The 22,223-nt window shown below is 42.9% G+C and overlaps 1 protein-coding gene across 3 annotated transcripts in view; it reads right to left on the bottom strand.

Moving 5' to 3' along the window:
- PLCH1 (phospholipase C eta 1) overlaps window positions 1-22,223 on the bottom strand; it is a 178,078-nt gene that overhangs the window by 49,219 nt on the left and 106,636 nt on the right. For all 3 annotated transcript variants that reach the window (XM_075937746.2, XM_075937747.2, XM_075937749.2), the window contains 4 exons: window positions 10,975-11,068; window positions 4,934-5,137; window positions 3,131-3,251; window positions 540-711 (listed from right to left, as the gene is read on the bottom strand). In XM_075937746.2, the coding sequence (XP_075793861.2) occupies window positions 540-711; window positions 3,131-3,251; window positions 4,934-5,137; window positions 10,975-11,068 (591 nt within the window). The remainder of the gene's footprint in view (window positions 1-539; window positions 712-3,130; window positions 3,252-4,933; window positions 5,138-10,974; window positions 11,069-22,223) is intronic.

Raw genomic sequence — 22,223 nt, 5'->3', positions numbered from 1 at the left:
CCTGAAGACACCTTAGAAAATGCACAGATCAAACTGATTAACAGATAGAAGATAGATCAGAGAAGTGGCAATCAGGGATCCTAAATTCTAGTCTTAACTTTGCCATTAATTTCCTATTTGATCTCGAGTACCTCATATTCCTCAGCTATAAACATAGGTATAATAATAATGCCCCTATCTCACAGGGTGACTGTAAATATCTGTAATTTACAGATGTAAAGTGACCTGAGATCTTCAGATGAGTGCTCTATAAGTATAGATTATGTGTGTATTATTTACGTATTTATTTTATTTATTAATACCTCCTGGTAATACCACCTTACAAAAAGTACCCCAGGATACATGCTAAGTCTGACATAAAATCTGTTTTAATGTCTGTGTGAAAAGAAACACAGGATCAAAATCCACTTAATTGGGTCTGTTCTGATTCTTGTTACTGGTAAGTGGGTTCTCAGGGCCTGAGGGGACAAGAACTAGGATGATGAGTACAATATACTGACTTGTATTGCATTCTGTACATACAGTTGGTAACAAATTACCTTCACCAGGATTTTGCCTTTCAAACTTTGAGGGCTTGGAAGCTGCTTGGAATCTCCAGTGATTATAGACGACAAGTCCAGTTTGTCACTGAATATTTCCTTCAGGTACTGAGCAATCTTCTTTTGCTGCTGGATACTGCAATGATTCTCAATAGACAATATCACTGGAAACCTAAAACAAAAGCAAAAGTCCCAGGTGATATCACAGCAGCTCTTCAAGATATATGATCAGGCAACATTAATGCAACTTAGAATGTTTTATATTCATCTTGCTCTTGCAGTCTCTTTAGCAGCAAATTTGTCTTTAAAATGGAATGTTTTGTCATATTACAACAATCATATCTCCTTGAAGAAAGCGTGACAACCGTTATGAGGTATACAAACCACACACAGGGCCCAAAGGGGTTACAACAGGGGTGGACAGCCATCAGCCATTTTCAACAGTGAATGACTTCACCCACTTCCCCACCCCCGAGTGGCCTGGGGCTGGGGGAGCACATGAAGTCTCCTCCCCCTGCCGGCACGTAGATGGAACCATCAGTTGTTCAAAACTTTGAGCACCCTATAACACTAATGCAGTGGTTTTCAACCTTTTGTTTCGCAACTCCTAGAGGGGGGAAGTCCACGTATTATGTCTAAGATTTCCAAAGGGTTTTGCACCACCATTTGAAACTTTTGGGAGTCTGCAAATGAAAAAAGGTGGAAAAATAATGTATACACTAGGAGGGATACATAGTTTGTTTAAGCCCTATATCACCTGGACAAATTCTGCACCTGGTTACACTGATGCAAATCCAGAGTAACTCCACTGATGGTACAGTTGCTCTGGATTTACACTGGTGTAACTGCAGGTAGAATTTTGCCTAGTGTTTTTAGCTCATTAATAAAGACACCAAGAGCTAAATGCTGCCAACGTACATGCCCTTTACACCATCACTGAAATAATTTAGGGTCTCAAGATCTTATAAGGCAGGCCCTAACTTCTAGAACACAGCTCAGTGTAGCTTCAGAGAAGATCCATTTTTTTTGTTTGTAGGTCAAGCTCCTCTAACAAGTAAGGCCTCCATAACAATCTTGGTAAGGCCATGTATAGGGCTACGTCTACACTGCAGGCTTCTTGCGCAAGAAGCTTTTGGCGGAAGAGATCTTCCGCAAAAACTTCTTGTGCAAAAGCACATCCACACTGCAAAAGCACATAGGAAAAGTGATGTGCTTTTGCGCAAGAGAATGTCCAGACTGCATGGACGCTCTCTTGCAAGAAATCTCTGGGCACCTGTGCATCTTTCAATAGGCAGTTTTTGCACAAAAAAATCCTGCTGCCCATCCACACACACCTTTTTGCACAAGAGCTCTTGCGCAAAAAGGAGTTATTCCTCATAGAAAGAGGAATGCCTATACCGCAAAAACCCCTTTGTTCTGTCGATTCACTGTATGTTTTCTTGCGCAAAAACACTCGAGGTGTGGATGCTCTGAAAAATTTTTGCGCGAAAACTCTGCAGTTTAGACATAGCCTAGATGAAAATATCCCTCTCCCACTGCTTTTCAATGTGCATCAGTTGTCTGATTGGCTATAATAACCTTCTACCCTGCAGACAGATACATGGAAGTAATTCTCTATGCATATGGATAATTACCTTCCCTTCCTGAGTAAAACAGGCATGAAGGGAAAAACCACATGGAAAATGCCACCAGCTTTTCAACTCCATTTGCTGTAACAGTAAAGATCACTGTGATGGAAGCATAGACATGGGAAGGCCTATAAAACCCACGGTGGCCAAGTGCAGACTTCAGGCCTAGTAGTCTACTGTCTCCTCTCAGGCTATGTCTGGACTACAAGTCTTTTTCGAAAGAGGCTTTTTAGAAAGATACTTTCAAAAAAGAGCATCTAGACTACAACCAGTACTTTTGAAAAAGCAAGCCGCTTTTTTGAAAGAGAGCACCCAGGCTGTCTGGATGCTCTCTTTCGAAAAACCAGAGTTTGCATTACATAGCGCCTTTTTTTGAAAGAGCACTTTCAAAAAAAGGCATTATTCCTCGTAAAATGAGGTTTTCCATGGTCGAAAAAACTGCTGCGTACTTTCGATTTACTTTCGAAAGAAGGAGGCAGCAGTCTAGACACAGGGAAAGGTTTTTTTTGAAAAAAGACCTCTTTTTTCGAAAAAAAACCTGTAGTCTAGACACACCCTCAGACAAGCCACACGCCACTACACAAGCTCTCTGTTCTGGGTGGAGGAGGTTATGTGATCTACAGAGCAAGTTCTCTCTTAGGGCTATGAAATTTAGAAAGCAAAGGAATCAGTTGCACTGAACAGGTTAACTCCCCCTTTGCAGTTTTTGGAGACCTTAGGGAATGAAAAGCTATGGATGAGGAGGCATATGAATTCAGATTGTCTTAATTAGGGCACTAATCACTGGACCTTCCTTCCTGGCCATTCTACATCCTCTCACCCAACCTATCTCTCTAGAGGAAAATAATCACATTTTCTGTGTGTTTTAGGAAGAAAATTACATTGAGATACAGAAATTCCATGCCAGATTTACTACACAAAAGAAGTATTCTCCTCCATGCTGAGAACTTGCATTTCACTTACTCATTTTTGACAAAGGCATTTTTATTTATAGCTTCTACCACATCTCTGAAGAGTATTTTGGAAGTTAGGGTATAACCATGGTGCACCACTGGCTCGCCATCTGGACCATCCCAGCAGTCAACTGTCAAGACAAAAAAACAACACATGACAAAATATCTCATGTTTTAAAATTTTCCTCTGAAGGAGGGAGAGAATGTTTTATGCGTTCATGTAAATAAGCCATATGAAACCTGAATAATAAACTGACACTTGCATATCGTATTTTGTACAAAGTATACAAAACGTAATGGCAAACAACTGAAGACTATTATACAAACACTGTAAGTTAATATTCCTTTCTATCCACTATCCAGTCACGGGGGTAGAACAGGTATATTAGGTCTGTGCAAATAGTTTCAAAACTGTAACTTACCTGATCTGTTCATGGGTTCTGTTAAAAATTGAAAATAATCTCAATTATAATACACTTTTTACAGGGCAGGGAGGTTGTGGTTTTTTAAAAAAAATTCTGAGTATTAACTTTATTATAATGCAGAAAGATAAGCTTATTGGCATTAAAGTTCCTCTGCCTTTTGAAAAATATAGAGACTCAGTGTATGAGGTAATATCTTTCACTGGAAAAGAAGTTGGTTAAATAAAATAGATTTATCTCACTCACTTTATCTCTCTAATATCCTGGGTATAGAACAATTTTCAAAATTATTACATTAAATGTTATTCCTCATAAAGTACTCTCAATGATGAGAAGGGTTTCTGCTTTATGTGCTGACACATTAACAAATAATTTGTGTCAAAGGTTCTATGAAAAAATTAAGAGACTGAGCCAAAACTCAGGTTAGCAAAACCCTGATCTTCAGAATAGAGGAGAAAAGACTATACAAGTTGGTCTGAATGGTATATATGACCACCTGGCCAAATTCTGCCCTCCATTTAGTGCTCCTCTGCAGGTGTGATAGGTGTACAGGAAAGAAGGAACCTATGTTTCCACTGCAATCCATGCAGATGGAGGCATATTACGCCTACACCTCCCAAAAAAGAAAAATGAATTTCTGCCTAGATTAATATAACAGCAAAGGAGGATGTAACAGGGCATGCATACCCAGGCCAATGGGGGCGGGGGGGGGGGGGGGAAGGGGTAGGAATTAGTGAGGAGGAGAAGAGGGGCAATTGCCTCAGGGCCTGGCAATTCAAAGGGGCCCAAAGCTCCAGCTCCCACAGTAGCAGCAAAGCCCTGAACCCTTTAAATCGCTGCTAGAGCACTGCACCGGAGTGGCAGGCTACATGCTTTGGGCAGTGCTAAGGGCTGGGAGGGGGGACGCACACTGCATTCCAGGCAGTGCTAAGGGCTGGTTGCCTTCAGCCCTGTCCCTTCCACCCTCAGCCCCACCCTTTCTGGGAACCCTTCCACCTTGCCCAGGGGCCTGTAGAACCTTTCAACTCTGCTATGCATACTCTGCACTGGGCCAGAAGGGGTTAACCCAACACTATGGGCAGAAGAAGTCTTTCCCCTCTGACTGTATTGGGCATGTTATTAAAGTCAATGTTGAGGTGGGTCATTTAATATAGAACTCCAGAGGAAAAACCAGCATTGGCTATGCTGCGTCAGTATGAGACATTAATCTCAATGAAAAACATTACTTGTTACAATTGCTAACAAATGAGACTTACCAAAGAGGTGAAGAAGATAATGAAGTAAAATATGAGTGAATCACTTGGCACATTCAGTGCTACACTTAAAATGTAAGAGAAATGTCCATCAGACTTTACAGAATTTCACAACCAAACAAATAATATTAAAAGTACCTTCAATACATCGACAGCCATCCTGTAACACCCGGGCATACATCTCCACTTTGGACTGAGACAATAGTTGGTCTCCTGTCAGGTATGTATTGTGAGATGAAGCAATATAGTAGTTACAAAGGGGCTGATCCATATCCTGATGGACTTCAGAATGCAATGGGTTAAATATATCACAAGCAGAACTGCGCATGAAGCTGGTGAAACCTTTGAACAAAAAGAAACAGTTTTCAAAGCACAGTACATATTACCACAATACGCAGGCTGATAAAACAGATACTCTTTATTCTAAAACCTGTCAGTGTTAACCTGCCACCCAAAAGCTACTGTGTCATGTGGGATGAATCCACCATCCTTAAGGTCTAACCTACCATTTATGGTTTTTCTATTTCTTTTGCAAGGTCCTTTGGGCAAGGGCATAGACCATATTCACTGCTAGCATCAACAAGAGTTATACGGGCTAGTCAATGGAAGTTCTGGCAATTTATGCCAGACAAATCCATAGTTTCCTCCTGGGCTATGTCTAGACTGCAGGCTTCTTTCGAAAGAGGCTCTTTCGAAAGCATCTTTCGAAAGAGCCTCTTTCGAAAGATCGCGTCTAGACTGCAGGCGGATCTTTCGAAAGAGCAATCCGCTTTTTCGAAAGAGAGCACCCAGTGAGTCTGGATGCTCTCTTTCGAGGAAGCCCTATTTACATTGAAGAATGCCTTCTTTCGAAAGAGGAACTTTCGAAAGAAGGCGTTCTTCCTCGTGAAACGAGGTTTACCGCCATCGAAAGAAAAGCCGCGTTCTTTCGAAATAATTTCGAAAGAACGCGGCTTGAGTCTGGACGCAGGGGAAGTTTTTTCGGGAAAAGGCTACTTTTCCCGAAAAAACCCCTGAGTCTGGACACAGCCCTGGTGTCTACAATATCACACACACTGTTGTCTCTCAATAAATGTTAAACAAACTACAAATCAAACAAAATAGAACAGTGCAGTAATTTGTGTATAAATCCATGCCTACTAAAACCAGAAGAGTCTGGACAATAATGGCATTAAGTTAAGAGATTCCCAAGAAATCTATTCATGACAAAAAGCAAGGGCAGAAATTTAGACAGAAATGGTAAAATATGAAAGTTTAAGTAAAGAATGGCAGCAATATGCTGAGAATAAGAAAAGCACAGATCTGAAATCCAATTAAGTTTGTTTTCCCATCGTATGTTTTCTTCAAGCCTGTGATGGGGCATCTGCCCAGCATTGCCCCTTTAAGGGAGAAGGCTGGAGCGGTGGAGCCAGCAGCTGAGGCAGAGATAGCCAATTAGGGCCAAGCTGGGGCTTTATAAATAAGGGCTCATGGAGGGGTGGAGACAGACTCACTGTTGCTCCAGCTATGGAGTAGGGGGGGGACCTAGCTGTCAGGGATGTTAGAGGCTGCCTGACTTGGAGCAGAGCTGGGGAAAGGCAGGCAGCGCTGGGGAAGCTCTGGCCAGGAAAGTTCCCAGGCTGTAGGGCCTGAAGCAAGGCGTGAGGGTACTAGGGCTGTAGACATAGTAGTGCTAGGGAAAGGCAGGCCAAACTGGAGAGCTTTGGCTTGACCTCACTCCCAGGCTGCAGGACCTTTAGGCAAGACCTGAGGGTACTAAGAGACACGGCCAGGTGACGAGAAGGCAGCAGGTCCACACCCCTTCCCTATCATGAGTGACCATTTCAGATCGCAGTTTGCCTGTGGCAGAGGCTGGATGAAGACTGGCAGTAGGATCATAGGGAGTTGGTGGTTCCATGAGGGGGAGGACCCTGGAACGTGGGGATACTGCAGCAGGGAAGTATGCAGAGGAGAGGAGTCCACAGTATGGCAAGACACTGGCCAGAAGGGGGTACTCAAGCATTGAAGGGCCAATTCCTGAGTGACCAGCAGAAGGTGCCGTGGCCACGCTATGTTACAAAGCCCCTAAGGTGTATATGACTGAAATCTGTGTTAAACATTCTTTGAAACCCTGGAGAGTTTCTCTGGGCCAAATCTGATGCCCAAACTTAGCCAAGGAGGCTCACACTGTCTGTCTCCATTTAAACAAAGTCATTCCAGTAACAGACAGAACAAAACAACTCTTTGTTGCTTCCATTAGAATTTACAAAACTTTGTTTCTCCACATAACTTGATAAGATTAAAAATTATTTATCATAATCTAGATGCCATTGCAAACCATCAGATACTTTGTACTTCAACTATGACTCATTGTTATTAAAAATGGTGCCCCCCCTACTCTCTGGTCACTGCACAGAAGCAAGCTGCTGTCTCTTGACTCCTTGGGATGCGTTGTGCAGTGGTCATCCTCTGCCTTTGCAGCCACATCCCTCCTTCCAAGGACCCTGCGGAGTGTTCCCACTGGTGGGGAATTCATTTGGAAGAATAGGGCAATGACTGGATAGGTGTAAGAGAGAGAATGGGAGCCTCCTGGGGACATGAGGGGGGTGCACATTGCCATTCTATTGGCTCAGTGACATTTACAGACACAGAGTGATACATGTGTCCTGGGAGTCATAGGATGGTTGGTCCATGAAAATGAAGCCGACCCAGTGGCCCTGAGCCCAAACAGTTGTTCCCACCTAAGCTGTGTCTAGACTGGCATGATTTTGCTCAAAAGTGGCCGCTTTTGTTCAAAATCTTGCCACCTGTCTACACTGGCTGCGAGTATTTGCGCAAGAACACTGACTTTCTAATGTACAAAATCAGTGGTTCTTGCACAAATACTCTGATGCTCCCGCTCAGGGATAAGCCCTATTGCGCAAGTATTCTTGCGCAAGAGGGCCAGTGTAGACAGCAACACTAATTTCTTGCGCAAGAAAGCCCAATGGCTAAAATGGCCATTGGAGCTTTCTTGCGCAAGAGAGCGTCTACACTGGCACGGATGCTTTTGTGCAAAAGCAAATCTTTTGCGCAAAGACACATGCCAGTATAGACGCTCTCTTGCGCAAATATTTTTAATGGAAAAACTTTTCCGTTAAAAGTATTTGCGCAAAATCATGCCAGTCTAGAAGTAGCCCTAGGGTAATTAAAAGCCATGGCAGCATCTGGCTATATAAATGGGAGAGAGCTGGTGAGTCAGGGCTGCTTGGGTGCATAGAGCGGAGGAGCAAAGGACGGGCAGGTGGGGGCTACCTGGGAGACAGAGTCTGCAGGGAATGGACACTTGGCAGGCCCTCACTGGACAGACAAGCTAGTCCACTGGCTATCCTGAGCTAGAGAGGCTGAAAAGGCTGCGAGCTAAGAGTCAACAGATAAACTAGTTTGCTGATTTTCCTGAACAAGACTGTCAGTGCTAGGAGGCTGGAAAGGGTGGAGAATTAGGAAGCCAGTGGCAGGGCTAGCTGCTAGCCTTTGTTGAGCCTCAGAGCCATGGCTGGCAAGGGCTGAAGACTGAGAACAGAAAGAGATGCCTGCTGGGTCCCTGAGGCAAAAAGCTGAATTTTGAGGGTGCAAGGCCTGGGAACAGAGTGGACTGAAAGCCATTAACATTGCACTGGAAAGCTGGGTCATAGTGAAAGATGCTGGAGTTGTGCTTGGCATGTGATATATATCATCTGGACTATGCAGGGGAATACTGGACTCTGGTTATGGAATCTGTATTATAATTTACCGGCACAAGACTTTCTCCTACAATAAATTAAACTCCTACAGATGCTTCTATTCAGAAAGACTGTTTGGGCTAGTTTTGGGGACTTTGCAGGGGAAAATGAGGCAGGTGTGCCTGTTGTGCTGTAGCCTGCCACAGGTGGGCTTCCAGGCAAACATGCAACCCTATATCATCAGGATAATATTCTCCCTTCTGTGGAGCCTTCTTTACCAATGGGATCCCTCTTTAGGCCTTGAGACAGCAGGAGCCAGAGTACAGTAAAACTCCAGTGGTCCAGCATCCAATGGTCCGGCACTCCTGATGGTCCGGCACCATCTGGAACCTGGAAGTGCTCCGGGCAGTGGACAATTGGAGCTGCTCTGCCCCCCGCTTCCCCGATTCAGCTGCTGATGAAACTGACCAGCGGCTGACTCGGGGAAGCCTGGGGCAGAGCAGCTGGGGTGCTATGTCCCTGGGCTTCCCAGAGTCAGCCGCTGGTCAGTTTCAGCAGCGGCTGACTTGGGGACGCCTGGGGCAGAGCAGCTGGGGTGCTGCCGGGTTGGTCCCATAGTGCCGAGGGGCGCATCCCCCCTCCCCACTCCACCCCAGACCCCTCATAGCCCCCCCTTCCTATAGTCCATCATATATGATAATCCGGCACCCCCTGGGTCCTAAAGATGCCGGATTATCAGAAATTTACTGTAAATGCCTGGTATCTGCTCGGAAAGAGGTATGGAGACACGGGGCCTGCAAGGGGATAGGCTTGGCTTCCTGGAGATCATGCAGAATTTTGTGCTGGTAACAATTTCCTTGGTGGAGCCCGCCCTAACTGCAACACTGTGGAAATGTTCTAATAGGTAACACTAATAGACAAACTACTTAAATCTAGCCCTGGCAAAATGAACACAATTCCCATTGAAATTAATGTCAGTGCAACCACTTAGGTCAGGGATGAACTTGGCTTCTAGGTCTCTTCCATATCCTGACAAGGAATCAAAGGGCTTAATTCCAATATCATGGTGCTGTGACTCCACTACACCAATGTACAGATTTACACCAGTGTAACTAAGCGCCAATTTGAGGCCAGAGCTCTAATGCTAACTTCAAAATATGGAATGTAAAATGTTTCAAAGGGACACAGCAAAATATTAAGATTCTGAATTTAGTTAAATCTGAGGGGAGTATTACTGAATCTAATAGGAATAAAAGTTATTGTGAATGTTTAAAATGCCAGATTATTGCTTTGTTTTTTTTTTTTTAATTCTGGCCTAAGTGAATTGCCCACAGTAACAGAACTTGTGGCAAAACCATGAGGGTAAATCCAGGGCTGTGTCTACATTGGCACACCATTCCGGAAAAGGGATGCTAATGTAGACTTTGGAATAGCAAAATCCGCGGGGGATTTAAATATCCCCCCGCGGTATTTGCATTAACATGGCTGCCGCTTTTTTCCGGCTTGGGGATAAGCCGGAGAAAAGCGCCGGTCTAGACGTGATTCTCCGGAAAATAAGCCCTTTTCCGGAGGATCTCTTATTCCTACTTTGAAGTAGGAATAAGAGATCCTCCGGAAAAGGGCTTATTTTCCGGAGAATCACGTCTAGACCGGCGCTTTTCTCCGGCTTATCCCCAAGCCGGAAAAAAGCGGCAGCCATGTTAATGCAAATACCGCGGGGGGATATTTAAATCCCCCGCGGATTTTGCTATTCCAATGTGTCTAATCTGCATCCCTTTTCCAGAAAAGGGGTGCAGTGTAGACACAGCCCAGGTGTTTGCTAGTGCTGTGTTTTAGCAAGAAGACTTTTGTCCCTACAGAATACATGAAATTAATCTGCTCATGGAAGTTACCTTCTGGACTAATTAACAGACCATAGCACTTAATGCTGAAAGATTTATGGAGATCTGAATATGGAATTAAGATGATTTCAGAATTAATATACCACCTGCAGCCTTGTTTTTGCAAATGAAAGGAGCAAGTTTGTAAAGCTTGAAAGAATATACTTTGGGCCCCATTGTATTCCTGGCTATCACTTACATGAGTGTAAATTAACGGACCACTGTAAAGTAGTTCTGGTTTTACACAAATGTATCAGCACAATTGGCTCATTTTTTTTACATAAATGAAAATATTTATACCATAACCTAAATACATATAAACAATTAGAAATAAAAACCCATACAAATGTTTATGCACTCTTGTTTTAAAACAATACTGGAATGACTTGTTGCAGTTGTGGCTGGTCAGGTACTTCACAGTACTAGTCAGGTACTTCAACCTGTTGTTCTCCGATCTTTCCATACATATCTTAATAAAATACCCCCGAGCAATCATGTGATTGAGCCTTCACTTTAATCTACTGTAATCATCGGACATTAAAAGCGAGGACAGGGAAAATGCTGTTAGAACTCTTCTACTCTATTGTTATGGAAATAAATTGGGTATCAGATACTTTACCTTCTATCCCCAGAACATTTTGCTCCTTGTTTTCTTCTGAAACTTCAAACTTCCTTATGATGTCAAGGCAATATTCTATGGTCACATTATTCATCTGCAGAAAAATGACAGCATTGGTGTACATATTTTTTCTAGTATGTGACCAACATGTCAAAATATACCTCAGGCCCCTGTGTCTGGCTGAAAATCTTGTGATCAAACATTGAACTCAGTCAACCATGAATAAGACTGTCAGTAACACTATTCTAAAATGACCTTTATGTTTTTTTGCGGGGGGAGGAGGAGAAGAGGGAAAGGGTTTTATAACTCTCTGCAAGTCTCATGCTCTTTATCTTTTAACTCTGAGAATGAACAAGGTAGAAAATTGATAAATCACAATGATACCAGCTGGTATAACAGCTGAAAATTTGCAGGAAAGGAGTCCTTAATCATCCAATATTTTTACAAGTACAGATAAAGGGTTGATACTGATACTTTTAATGCAATATACTTTAAAAAAATCTGCATACCTGTTTTTCACAATTAACTTCATTGCTTTCAACAGTTACTCATGATACAAAGGAGAGGTGACCAAAGAATCAGGTCCAGAGCTGAAAAGTCTGGCTCCACTGATGTAAGTGGCCTCATGAAGCAATGGGAGTTTTGTCAAGAGTTTTTCTTAGTTATCTCTTTTCTATAATTACAAATAGATTTTTCATACCCTAAACTTAACAGAAGTGAAGTGAAAAATTGAAGTTAGGCATATTTTTCCCAATAAAGCTTCTCATTCTTCACCATAGTTGGCTTAAACAGTGGCTTTACACGTAACTTCAAAGAAAGACATCAATCATACTTCATATCTGAAAGAATCCAGGAAAATTTCTGTTTGCTTTCTCAATTTGTACACAGTTTGTATTAAATATTATTGCTTTAAGCAAAGGCAACAAGACTCATTACTCAGGGTATGTCTACACTACCCCGCTAGTTCGAACTAGCGGGGTAATGTAGGCATACCACACTTGCAAATGAAGCCCGGGATTTGAATTTCCCGGGCTTCATTTGCATAAACTGGGCACCGCCATTTTTAAATCCCTGCTCGTTCGAACCCCGTGCCGCACAGCTACACACGGCACGAACTAGGTAGTTCGGACTAGGCTTCCTAGTCCGAACTACCGTTACTCCTCATTCCTCATTTGCAAGTGCGGTATGCCTACATTACCCTCCTAGTTCGAACTAGGAGGGTAGTGTAGACATACCCTCAGTGTGGCAGGTTACTTGCTATTCACTGTTCAGATACAAAGAACAATTTTCTTGGTGGATTGTTGCTTTTCCTTCTCATTGACTGGAGGAATTTACTTTCTTTTGGCTGGCATTTCCAGTGACTCTGCTACTTCTATAGCTTTAATTTCCTTTTTGCTCTCCTTACTATTGTCTGTGGGCAAGCAGGCCCAACTACCAACACTCAGATTAGGGCCACAATGTGAAAGAAAATGGAGGGGGGAAAATCTTCATATGCAAATGGTGCCCATAACAGTGATCATGAGAGGGAAATACTGATATTAGTAGACCAAATCAACATGGACAGCTGAGAATTATCCTAGCTACTGAGAAGTTCAAACCATGTCATCAGCTGAGAGGAAGAGAGTCTCATCTACAATCCACAGACCTATGTACAATATTTAAAACCAGCATTAACTTGTAAAACATTCATGTCTGTAGCCAGCGCCTGGGATATTCCTGGGCTGCACACACAAATTGGCAGGTCAGATACTGCAGTAGAGGGCAATGATGTCTCATTGCCTCTTGTAATGGTGAGTTAACATTCTACTAGACTGGAACATTCCCAGGCCCTAATCCTGGAAAGATTCACTCTGATGCTTAACCCTATGCATTGTGAGCAAGGAATTACCCATAATGCACTGTGAGCAAGGAGTTACCCATAATGCATAAACTTAAGCACGTGCCTAAGAATCAGGACCACAAAAAAGCCACAGCTCATGTGTCTGCTGTCAGTTACACCAACTTTATGCAAGGAAAATCCACTAACCACAGTGAAGTTACTCCATGACTGAAGTGAAAGCAGAATCACTGCCAGTATTTGCCATATGGTCAATGACTAAAACTGAAACACTTCTTGTCCAGGGCGGGAGGGTACTGCAGTTACCTAAGGATGTTGAGATTCTAGTGATATACCAAGTGTGATATTATTAATCCCGATGTTTGCTTTGACGTTCTTTCTTGGCTCTCATTTGAAAAGAACCGTGGCTCTTGAAATGCAAATTGTCAAGCAAAATGAGATGCCATTATCTGCAGGCCTAGCTCTCAGAGCTTTACATGTGCTTATTCAACCACAAAAAGTAGTTCTTTAATGAGGTTTCTCTGGCAACTTTTTAATGCACACAAATATAACTGCCTGAAAAGTTTTCTTAGCAGAATTTGATCTTGACTCTGCCCCAGGAATCATTTCATTTAGACTGATGTTTCTTTAAAGTACAAATAACAATGGGACAATGAGGTTTCTCTTAACAACACAATCTAGAAAGACAAAGGGATCTGTCATTCCAGCATGCAGATGTTGGAAAAGTTTGGCAAACTGGTCATCCATTTGCAATTATGCAAATGAAGCGCAGGATATGTAAATCCCAGCTTCATTTGCAATTCTGAACGTCTTCATTTGCATCCCTCTATTGAATGATGGTGCAAGTGTAGACATTCCCCAACACAAGATAGGGTATGTCTACACTACCCTCCTAGTTCGAACTAGGAGGGTAATGTATGCATACCGCACTTGCTAATGAAGCCCGGGATTTGAATTTCCCGGGCTTCATTAGCATAAGCGGGGAGCCGCCATTTTTAAATCCCCGCTGCTTCGAACCCCGTGTAGCACGGCTACACGGGGCTCGAACTAGGTAGTTTGGACTAGGGTGCCTATTCCGAACTACCGGTACACCTCGTTTCACGAGGAGTAACGGTAGTTCGAAATAGGACCCTAGTCCGAACTACCTAGTTCGAGCCCCGTGTAGCCGCGCTACACGGGGTTCGAAGCAGCGGGGATTTAAAAATGGCGGCTCCCCGCTTATGCTAATGAAGCCCGGGAAATTCAAATCCCGGGCTTCATTAGCAAGTGCGGTATGCATACATTACCCTCCTAGTTCGAACTAGCGGGGTAGTGTAGACATACCCATAGATACCACAGTCATTTTCAGCTCTTCCCTTCAGATAATAATGATATTGGCCTCTTTCGGCTATTATGATACAAGTTGTACCTCCCTGGTCTGGCTCACCCAGGAGCTGACAGGTCCTGAATGAGGTAATTTGCCACCAGCTCTCACCAGACTTCAGTGCTCTTGGCTTCAATACCGGCCCAGCCGAATGCGCCTGCCTCCACCTCCCCTCTCCTCCCCCCCCCCCACGAGCACCACCAACCCTGACCAGGCTGCTGTCCCTGCTGCCTCTGACTCCCATCCTGCCAAGCTGCTGGCCTATACGTCAGCAGCCCCAGGGCTGCTGGGCAATGGGCTCCAGCTTGAGCCCTGGGCTGCCACAGGCTCCAGCCCTGGGCTACCAGGGCCTTCTGCCCCCCACTGCCACAGGTAGCTGAGGACTGATGGGTGCTCCAGCCCTGCCTGAACATTGCTTCAGGCTGTAAGGGACTCTAGCCTTGGCCCACGGCTGACCCAGGTTCCAGCCCCAGCCACCCACTGCTGGGCCTCCTGCCACTAGGCTCTGTGATCCAGGAGTATCCATAGTCCTGCCAGACCACGGATGCTCCTGGACTAGAGAAGGCTGAGTTTGGGAGGTGCAACTTGTATGGATTGTGCAGCCCTGCCAGCCTGTGAGCTCCACTGCCCTGCGAACTTCGCTGCCCATTGAGTGGCTTCATTCCCAGCTGCTGGCAACCTCTGCTGCTGGGTTTCTCCGGTCCAAGAACGTCTGTGATCTGGCAGATTTCCGGACCAGAGAGTCCCAGACCACAGAGGTTCAACCTGTACTACTTCTGGCTCCCAGATATTGTGCAGAAGTTAGAGGGGGGGCCAGTGTCTCACATGCCCACATATAAAGATCAGCAAATGTATGTGATGTCACGGCTGTAATGCATTGTGAAGAGCTCCAAAGGCAGAAGTTATCCAGGGTTACACTACACCACCCCTTGTTTCACATGATATGTCATGAACTTGTGGTAAAAATGTATAGTAAAAATGGACAGTGACAGGAACTATGGGTACAGGGGCTGCTGCAGCACTCCCAGATATTGCATGGGGTCCTAGCCAATGTCCCAGCATCTAGTGTCCTTTCACTGCCAGTTCTGTGCCTGGGGCTCTGCTCCTAGCATGACACTGGCTCTGCTCCTGCAGCCCCAACATGCAGGGTCCTGGAGCTTTTCACCAAGCACAACACACACCCAACCCAAGTCCTGGTTGCCACCAGACCCATTTGCTTCTGGCCGTGCATTCGGGTCCCAGCCGCAGGACCTACACCTGCGGCTCAGCTCTTGTCTGAAGCTGTGGTCCCATCCTCAGTCGTCTTACTCCTGTCTCCATCCTTCCCCAGCCTTTCCCCATAGTCATGTCCTGGTCCTGGCCCCAGCTGTGGGGAAAGGGGCACAGACAGCAGCAAGGGGGTGGGATATGTGGTATAAAGTTTGGGACCACTGGCACCACCACTATAAAAAGTTCCAGTACCACTGTATACCCCATTAATGCACGATGCAGACCTTCGTCAGTGAGGCTATAAGACACCTCTTAAGGCCCATAAGCATTTGTGGCATGTCACTAGTCATGTCCCTATTTGCCACTATGGACTCCAATTCAAGAAAGCACTTAAGCATGTGCTTAAGTCTGTACACAAGACAATGCTTAAGCATATGGCTGAGTTCTATTGATTGCTATGGGTTTTAAGCCTGTGCTTAAGAGCTATTGTGAATAATATATTTTCCTTAATAGGAACTTTGTTTAGGACTGCTACATGCTACCGTAATGCACTCAGAAGTGCGTGCTCATTGTGCCAGGGACTGTTCAAACCCAGTGAGAAAGACAGTCCCTGCCCTGCAGAATTTACAATCTAAATAAACAGGAGAGACAGACAAAATGGACAGACACTAACAAAATACATGCAAAAACACAATCAGAACGTGAAATTATTCAAATGAAGGAGACTTCTACTGAAATTCTCTCTCTGAATCATCATCAGGTAAATGGAAACTTCTCAAGTTGTAGTAGAAGACTGAGGATATATCACCACGTGTCTAAAGATTATTCACTCTCCTTCTGCACAGAGGTGTCCTCTACACCATTAGCGGGGGTTCAACATTCCCGTGTCTTTCTTTTGCCTCAGCTAATTTGGGGGTTAGCACTCAGTACCCTAGAGAAAGCAGCATATTTCCTTTATCTTTACAGAGGTGCATAATGCAAATTGTAGCGCTAGCTGATTTTCAAAATTAACCCAACAGGCAAATGTTTATCCAAGTCCAAAAATTCCAAATACAGTAGACTTCCAATAATCCGGAACCTTTGGGACCTAGGTGGTGCCGGATTGTTGGATATGCCGGACTATCAGGAGGTACTATAAACTGGTTATATATATACTGTATATAAAGTGTTCTTAACCCTTTTTATTGTACATACTGTATACAGTATACTGTGATGTTTTAGTTTTTTTAACCCTTTTTTACACTTTTTGCTTAGTTCAGCTGCTGCCGCTGTTGCCTTGTGAATCATTTTTTGCCAAAGCTCACTCACTAGGCTCTTGCCATTTTGATGCCGGACTATCAGGAGTGCCGTACAATTGGATGCTGGACTATTGGAGTTTTACTGTACACACTTCTATACAACATTCATCTCTCCTCTGACATTACACTTTATTTTTGGTTTGGTTCATACAGTAGAAAATAGTTTAATGCATTATATCTGAATGTTTCCTTTAACAGATCCTTTATAAATCAGTTCCCCTGTAATATAATTACCTTACTAGCACACTAGGTCACACACCACATCAATGTAGAACATTTAAATTTAAAAAGCCAGGGTGAGCAGATAGTCAGGGAATTTGATAACGGGGGGTGCTAGTGCTTTTTAAAAAAAAATTTAATAAGCAGAGACATTTTCATATTAAGACTGGAAACAATTATATTATCAGCTGATGGAATTCTATAGTGAGAGATCCATAAACTTTAATCTGATCTCACTCTTGCTGTTTTTCCTTAGTTATGTGACTAGAATAAATTTCAGTATTATTACCTATGAAAGATTGTGTTTCATGCTAGTGCTGCATTTTTAATAGACTGAATTAGCCCTAAGTACTATAATGCAAAATGTGTGCAATTGTGATGGCTATTCTCAAGGTGCTTGTTTTGATAAATATATTTACCCTAAATGCATGGATGGTTTTTCAACCTATCAAGAATCTGACATTTAAAATACAAAACCTGAAATGTCTGAGATACTAAGCATGACACAAAGGTTAATCCTGAGAATTCAGTTGGCCTGACCTTGTACTGTAGTTATAATCTCTGTTCTGAGTTAATGAGATTAGTTTTGATGATAGAGTCTGTTTTTTCCCAGGGTCTTAAAAATATAATTTGCCAAGAAGGTGAAATAAAATATCAACACTCGACAGGCACTGACTGTTCTTGGTTAAATTGATATTTGGCTAGTGTTTTTGAGAGCTGCAAGAATAAGATATTTGCAACAGAAATAGCATCTGGTTTAGTGATTCTTCCTTACCATAACTTCTAATGCTAAAAAGTAGAGGATTTGGTATTTTTTTAAAGAATTTTCATTTAAACTTCCATGCCAAGATGCTAGAAGAGAAGGAGGTTTAGCAGGTTTTGAATGGTAACTCCAAGGCTGTGTCTAGACTGGCATGTTTTTCCGCAAAATCATCTGCTTTTGCGGAAAAACTTGCCAGCTGTCTACACTGGCCGCTTGAATTTCCGCAAGAACACTGACGATCTTATGTAAGATCGTCAGTGTTCTTGTGGAAATACTGTGCTGCTCCCGTTCGGGCAAAAGCCCTCTTGCGCAAATCATTTGCGCAAGAGGGCCCGTATAAACAGCACAATACTGTTTTCCACAAAAAAGCCCCGATTGCGAAAATGCGATCGGGGCTTTTTTGCGGAAAAGCGCGTCTAGATTGGCCACGGACGCTTTTCCGCAAAAAGTGCTTTTGTGGAAAAGCGTCCTGCCAATCTAGACGCGCTCTTCCGAAAATGCTTTTAACGGAAATTTTTTCCATTAAAAGCATTTCCGGAAAATGATGCCATTGTAGACGTTGCCCAAGAGTTTACGCTGAAATTAATAACTTTGTCATGATATGACCATCTTGCTCCCTTCAGCCAGAACCCTCAACTGGCCCTTCTCAGCTGCAACATAGAATCCTTTGATCAGCGTTCCTAAAGATTGCTCAGGTTTCTCAGTGATTTAGAAGAGGCAAGGTGAGCACTGGGTACATTTGTTTGTGGTGCTCTTCATATATGAAAGACACCAGATGCAAATGACTGAGCAATTCCTTTTTTGTGGAAGACAAAGATGGGAGATGGAGTAACCTGCAAAGACAACTGGTGCACATCTTGGAGGCTGTAACCCATAAGGTGAGAACTTCTGCTCTCAGCTCATGGAAAGAAACATGAAATTAGTGGATGACATACAGGTTCTTATGGACTAAAGCTTTCAACCAAACCTTAGTATAAATACCAAACACGGACAGTATACTGAACTAATTATACACTGTAATCATAGGACAGAAATGTTAATCACCTCATATCTCTCTCCCTCCAAATATTATAGAGAGCACAGAGAATGACTCAGTTTGTTTCTTAGAAAATTGTATTTATAACTCAAAGCTAAACCTGCATCATGAGAAACCTACCAGAATTACACAGGATAATAGAAATGAGAACCCTTCACTGGAGAAAATAACTGATTATCCAAGCTCAAGTATAGGCTGCTCTTTGTAAAGGCTATTCCTAGCAGAGCCTTCTTCATCACAGACTGTTGAGAATTACCTTTTTCATCATCTCCACAGGCTCCTTGATGTCTGTGTGGCAGTGTTTGCATGTGTAGTTGGAATGAAATGTCTAATCTAGTCAAAGGCTACAGCTGTTAAGAGACAGGAGTCCCTTCACTTGTGCTCTTTTAACTTTAACTTGAGAGAGATGACATTGACTCTCAATTCTAATTAAAATTTACTCTCATTAATTTGTAAAATGCCTTTTACATGAATTATAATGTTTGAATATAAGCCTTAATTAGTGAATATGGCTAATTAATATTGGAACTTAAATCTTTTGAATGTAGGAATTTATTCATGACTGATGAAACACTGAATTTGATGCAGACATTTTCTTTCAAAAAGAAACCCTCTACACCAGTGGTACTTAACCTCTTTAGCACTGTTACCCCTTAAGTTTGACCAATAAACCAAAATTACCCCCTTCTCCTTTTTTAAATTGCAATAAACAAAAAGAAAATTATGATTAATCATTTTTATTGTATTTTCTTTTCAGATTATATTGAACATTATATTGAACAAAATTGAACACCTATTGTATTTTAAACTTATTACCCCCTGAAATATGCCAAATTACTCTTTGAGGGATAATTCCCCCGGTTAAGAACCACTGCTCTAATGTTCTGCAAGATGCTGTTTTTTGAGAACATGAACGAGTCATCTGTTGGTCTAAAATAAAATGTCACAAAACTAAAGTCAAGATGTGACATTACCCTGGCTTGCAGAGAAGGAGCAGAAGAGAGCGTGAAGGAGGATGTCAACATCCCCTCTGGGAAGGACGTTAGAAAATTCCACCACCCAACAGTCAGATGTTAGCAATGAAGCAATAGAGTGGTGAGATGTAGGATGACCAAAAAGGAGCACATGGAGATCAGGGAAAGCTCCATCTCATGTAAAATTTCCATCACTCATCAATATTCTTCACATTGGGAAGAGGGAACAAGATATGATAACAGAAAGGACAGTAGAGGAGCGAAGAAGTTGTGAAAAAGAATGCAACACCAATAGTGTCCATCCTACTACCAGGACACCAGCTCGTGGGTTTGTTTCAAATTAGTGATGAGGTAGACTTTGACTGCTCTCAAGAAATAATTTTCAGAATGCAGAATCAAAACAGTAGATCAAATCACACAAAGGATATATCTTTCCTGGACGTCTGTGTAGCAACGTTTGCATGTGTAGTTAGAATGAAAATGTCTAATCTAGTCATTTTGTGATTATTGTTTGTGCTGCTTAATTGTAATTAAGGAACGCAAATAATCACTATGACATTTCACGTAAAAAGAGAACACTTATGCTTATCGCAGGTGGAGGTGGTTGAGGGTTTTTTTAAGTCTATTTTGCTACTCAGAATTGTTGCTGCAACAATTAACCTTCCCCTGATGGACTCCTCTTCCTTCCCCTCTTCAAAGCTTTGTCTTGTCGTCTCCTCATGATATAGTCCTAAACCCGGCTTCAAAGTAACAATGTTAAATTGCGGTTATCTGGCTAATCATGTAGTCGATATAATTTGTATTGACTATACAATTAATTGATAAGCAGGGCTCAACAAATCCATTTATCTACTTGCGAGTAGATTTCAGCCAGTTGCCCTGTTCACCGGTGGCGCGCATGCACAGTGCAGATCTGGCGCATGCGCAGTGCGGGGCTGGCGAGTGGATTTTTCCGCGGTTAGTCGAGCCTTGTTGATAAGAACACTCTGCGGAGCCACAGAGGAGATAGCTCCAGGAGCCGGCTCTGCATTTTAAATGTAGTAAGAGCTGCCAGGCTCTTACTACGTTTAAAATGCAGAGGCGCAGTGTCCCAAACCAGCGCAAGCAGGGACTACTCAGTCCCAGCTTGCACTGAGTCCAGCAGCCCCTGTTTGTGGTGGACCCCCGTGGACAGGGGCTGCTTCGCAGCAGCCATCCCTATCTCCCCCTACTGCCTCTAATAGAGGCAACAGGGTATAGAGGGCAGGGCAGCACCGCAGAGATGGTGCTGGGGGGAACCCGGTTTTTAAGCCTGCTCCTCCCAGCACCAGCTCCCGTTTCTCCCCGCTCCCCCTTGCTGCCTCTCATAGAGGCAGTGGATGGTGGGGGAGGTGAGCAGTCAATATTCCAGTCAACTATCCGATACGCTTATGTTTATTGGGGACTACTTGCTAACATCCCTACTTAAAAGTGCACTCTCTTTTAATGCACAACCTCTGACCAAGCTTGCAGTTTGTTAGATTTCACTGAATATCTTGTGCAAAGGATCAAGTACAAAGAACTAAAAGACAGCCCTTGACACAAAGAGATCACAAACTATCCATATTTACACATTTAAATAAAAATAGTATGTTTTCCAAAAGTGTTCAGCACCCACCGCTCTTATGGTCTTCACTGTGAGTTGCTGGTACTCAGCAACTCTGGCAATCATACCATCTTTTAAAGAATTGCCTGAATGTGGATTTTGGTGCTTTCATTCAAAAACTTCTGTTATAGTCTCAGACCTGAAGAGCTCACAATACAGAGATCTGTCCATGTTTTATAGCTCATTTCTAATATTTTTAAACAAAAATATATGAGTAGTAAAGAAAAAGAAAACTTATCTGGTTAAAAGAAGAAAACTGCTGATTACTAACTGAAGCTACGTCTAGACTGCATCCCTTTGTCGACAGAGGGATGTAAATCAAGCACATCGAAATTGCTAATGAAGCAGGGATTTAAATGTCCCGTTCCTCATTAGCATAAACATGGTTTATTCCTCAAAAAATTAGGTTTACAGGATCTGTCGAAAAAGGCTTTATTTTCGACAGATCCGCGTCTAGACTGCCATTTTTTTAGTAAAAACTCCGTTTCAAAAAGAAGCGGAGGCCATGTTTATGCTAATGAGATGCGGGATATTTAAATCCCTGCTTCATTAGCAATTTCGATGTGCCTAATCTACATCTCTCTGTCGACAGAGAGGTGTAGTCTAGACACACCCTGACGTTTATATAAAAAGGAAAGCCAGGAACATAAAAATGGCCGTATTGGATCAGACCAAAGGTCTGTCTAGCCCAGTATCCTGTCTTCCAAGAGTGGCTAATACCAGGTGCCTCTTGCCCATTTCCAGCTTTTGACAAACAGAGGCTAGGGACATCATTCCTGCCCAAAATTGTGTATATCGTTTCAAAAATATTTTTAAAAATGAAGTCCAGTACTCACATGGATTTTTAACAGAAAAAAATGTTTAAAAATGTATATTCCTAATCCCACTTTCACATGATCAAGTCAGAAATCAAGAGAGGAGATTGT

This window comes from Pelodiscus sinensis, chromosome 10 (genome assembly GCF_052426305.1).
Source record: "Pelodiscus sinensis isolate ZL-2025 chromosome 10, ASM5242630v1, whole genome shotgun sequence".
Classification (NCBI taxonomy): domain Eukaryota; kingdom Metazoa; phylum Chordata; order Testudines; family Trionychidae; genus Pelodiscus; species Pelodiscus sinensis.
The sequence above is the reverse complement of the archived record's forward strand: the minus strand, read 5'-3'. Positions and strand labels throughout refer to the sequence as shown.